This window comes from Ziziphus jujuba, chromosome 6 (genome assembly GCF_031755915.1).
Source record: "Ziziphus jujuba cultivar Dongzao chromosome 6, ASM3175591v1".
NCBI classification, from domain to species: Eukaryota; Viridiplantae; Streptophyta; class Magnoliopsida; order Rosales; family Rhamnaceae; genus Ziziphus; species Ziziphus jujuba.
The window spans coordinates 4709147-4713150 of record NC_083384.1 but is presented as its reverse complement, the minus strand read 5'-3'; the positions used below and the strand labels follow the sequence as shown (position 1 = coordinate 4713150).

The 4004-nt window shown below is 34.8% G+C and overlaps 1 protein-coding gene across 1 annotated transcript; it reads left to right on the top strand.

Moving 5' to 3' along the window:
- Positions 1-1656: 1656 nt before the first annotated feature.
- Positions 1657-3033, top strand: LOC125419033 (protein LURP-one-related 8). The gene is made up of 2 exons (XM_016042101.4): positions 1657-2185; positions 2298-3033. Exons 1-2 carry the CDS (start codon positions 1910-1912, stop codon positions 2700-2702), a joined length of 681 nt encoding a protein of 226 aa, XP_015897587.1. The 5' UTR covers positions 1657-1909; the 3' UTR covers positions 2703-3033.
- Positions 3034-4004: the final 971 nt, after the last annotated feature.

Below are 4004 nucleotides of genomic sequence, written 5' to 3'. Positions count from 1 at the left end.
AACTCTTAATGTTGGAAACGGATACAGACTTTAACAATTAATTTAGTGTGTTTGGTGATATCATGAAATTTAAGGGGTAAAATGGAGTAAATTTTCAATTTAGTAATCAAAATGCAAATGTCGTTTATTATAAAAGTTGAGAGATATCGATCAATGACGCTCTTTTGATGCAATAGCTTTTAAGCACATTAAATTGATATATATATATTTTTTTGGCTGAAAAAAAATAATTTTGGCTTTATTTTTTTATAATATATTTTAATTTTATAAAGTAAATATCATCTTATATATAGTATATTTGAATTTTAACAATAATTTTGAAATCACCATTTGAGCTAATTAATTCCATTAAATCGAATTACTGTACAGTTGAAATTCAGTAATTGTTTAATAAATTTTCTCCATAGTGTTTGACCAATTATTGGAAGTTGTATATGAATTAAAGTTGGCCCTTTTCTTTTGGCTTACCTAGGAGTTTTGTTTTGTGGATATACATATATAGAATGTTGTATTGCATGCACACTGGATATCTTTTGATTACTATGGAAGCCAATAATATCATGTTAGTAAACAACAATATCATGATAACAAAGGATTGATGTAGGAAAACGATATGCATTAGAGAGAGTGCTTAATTAGCCTATCAAGAGTGCCTAAGGTTATCTGACCCCTTTATATATATATATATATATATATATAGTAAAGAAATATAGCATTTGGGCATTGGGAAATGAGTCCTTAGATGCTGGAGGTTTTTCTTCGTTTTTTTTTGATGAAAGATGCTGGAAGTTGAATGGAGACAAACAAAGAAGCGATATTATATGCCAAAGAAAAAAATAAAATACAATTTCTGATTTATTTAACATTATCTGTCATACAAAGTTTCAAATAAAATATTATATGAATATGATTAAAGAAAATGTCAAAGGGGCTGCCACTGTTGAAAATGGCAAAAACCCCATAAACCGCCCAAGCCCCAATTCCAATTCTTATCGGCTTTTCTAATTTAATGCACCAGTCATCAAAGTCTACCACTATTAATTAATAATATTATTAATTATAATATAATTAAGAATAGATGCCCTAGAAAATATCCCCGAGCAAAAGGGGCTGAGAAGCAGGCACCTGTCCTTCCCTCCACCGCAGAATGATTCTCAACCACAACATTTTCCTTTTGTTAATATTAAATAAATTAAAACAAATATAAAGTGGGCTTACAAGCGAGGATAGGGTCCCAGTTATCAGATGATGATTTCTAAGAAAGGAAATAGTGATTGGGCGTTGTAATGGATCAATCATACGGTGCATCAGATTCATCACAAAACCACCATCTTGTTTGATTGATCTTTTTTTTTAATTAATTAATTTATTTTTTTTAAATATAATTTTTTGGTAATAAATCTCGTTTGATTGAAGATTGATTCTTTCAAAGGACGATAATGATGTGGTTGACATCATGTAATGGGTGGCGCACTCGTGCTATGACCTTTTTTTTTTTTGAAAGTTGTTTTATATTCTCTCCTCTAGCGCCTCATCAGTTTACCATTGGCTTGGTGCGGTGCTTCATAAAGCTTTTTCATTTTTTTAATATTCTCAATTTTGGACCACATTCGCACCCCAACTCCAACTTCAACTTCAACTCCATGTCGTCTTTACAGCTAGCTATGTATATATATATACATACAGGGCGGGTCTTATTCTCTAACTTGGAATAGACAAGTTGCGTTTCAGCCAAAAAAAACTTGTAATAGACAAGTTGCTTAAATTAATTAGCTCTCATATCTCAACTTGTACCACTTGAGAAACTGGCAATCGGCTTTTCTCTCTTCTTGTTGTCCTTGTTTTGTTACAGATTTTAAACTAGCTAGCTAGCTAGCTAGACAGATTAATTAATATATAGAATTTGAGAATGACAAAGGTATATCCAAACTCCGGTGGTGGGTCGAGGACTACGGCGCCTCAGAAGGTGATGAGGTACTCTTCCAGCGCGGATGAAAACCAGCAGGAGGGGGCGGAGGTGTTGACGGTGTGGAAGAAGTCGCTGCTGTTCAATTGTACAGGTTTCACGGTGTTTAACGCCAAGGGTAATCTGGTGTTCAGGGTGGATAACTACTTGGCAGGTAACAAGGCTGAGATCGTACTCATGGACGCTGCTGGCAAGCCCCTCCTCACAATCCGTCGCAAGGTATATATATATATATATTTTTCCTTATAAAGACATCCTGATCCTGATTGATTGATTGATTGTTTGATTAATAATGTTTAATAATGAAAAATTGGTTAAATCGATGACACAGAGGTTGAGCCTGGGAGACAACTGGCTGGTATTCGAGGGAGAGAAGGTGGTGAATCCGCTGTTCTGCGTGAGAAAGCATGTGAACATCCTGAACGGAAAGTGCTTGGCGTACGTGAGCAGCAGCTGCGGATCATCGTCATCATCACGGGCCGGGAAGAAGGGATCATCAGTATTGTATGAGATAGAGGGGTCGTACGCGCAAAGGAGCTGCGGCGTGTACGACCAGAAGAGGCGGAGAGTGGCGGAGATAAAGAGGAAGGAGGCGGCAGTGGGAGGAGTGGCATTAGGAGGAGATGTGTTTCGTCTGATAGTGAATGAGCCTCATCACTTGGATACTGCAACCGCCATGTCCCTCGTCATCCTCCTCGATCAGATGTTTGGATCCTCCTCCTATTCTACACGCTAGACTACCTACCCATGTCCTCCTCCTATTCTACACGCTAGACTACCTACCCACCTCACCTACCTTTCTACCTCATCCACCATCCAAACTTTCACTTAATTTCTTCCCACTCCTTAATAATCTTTCCAAATTTACCAACTTTAATTTACGAGTCATATACATATATACACATGTTAATATATATATGTATACCTCTTGTCTCTTTCTGTCTGTCTGTCTATTATATATACACATGTTATTGGCTTACTTACCAATTCATCCACCATTTTTCCTTCGCCCGCGGTGGCAACTGCAACTTGGGAAGCAGCCTCCAATGTCCATTTGTTCTGCCTCATCATTTGCTGTTTTTTTTTTTTTTTTTTCTTTTTCTTTTCGTTTTTTTTTTTTAAAGAATAAAAACTTAATAAAACAAAAAGGCAAAAAAAGAACAAAAACAAAAATAAAAGGAGAAACAATCCTCAGAGAGCTTGGTTTTTTCGTTTTAGATAAAAAGCCAAGCTAATATATAGCCAAAGTGGGGATGTATATATAATATATTTTTCCTTTTTCCGTAATTGATCGATGGAAGCATTGTTCCTCTTTCTGTACGTCTGGCTTCCTGCCTTGCTCAGTGTCCTCCAATTTTTTTTATATTTTTTAAGAGATAAATTAACTAGAATTATATGAGGATATATTTACATATACAGATATGTCTATGGTGAGAATTAATACAATAAAACTAATTAAAAAAATTTAGGGAATTTTAATTTATACTTTTATATAGTTATTATGCATCTTCCTATAAAAGACATGGATAGTAAGTACTAACTCAATAATAATAATAATAATAGAAGGACAGTTGATGGGGAATTAGCACTTAATGGGTTGTTGAGCAAATGATTTGTAAGTTTAGAATAAATATGTATCAAATGACACAGACCAAAGACTAAACATGCAAACTTTTCCACTTTTTTGGTGGAAAAGCTAAACAGAAGAATGTAAGGTAAACTGATCCACCAACCCTTGTATCGATGGGTGGTAAGGTGGAATTCATCCATATACAAATACATGAGATGGTATTAACAATTTTTTTTTTTAAACCAAAAAAAGAAAAAAAAAAAAACGATAAGATGCTTGCTATCAAAGATATATGTTCTTTCTTTGAGGTTGAGGTTGATTTTTTAAGTGCTTCAGGAGGTGGTTTTTTCTGCTTTTATCATACTCTCTGTTTTCTGTTCATTGCTTTGGACAAAGATTTTGGGTTGTTCAAACTTGGGCCTTGGCCCATAATTATATTCTTCTTCAAAATCTTGGGCCTTTTCTGTT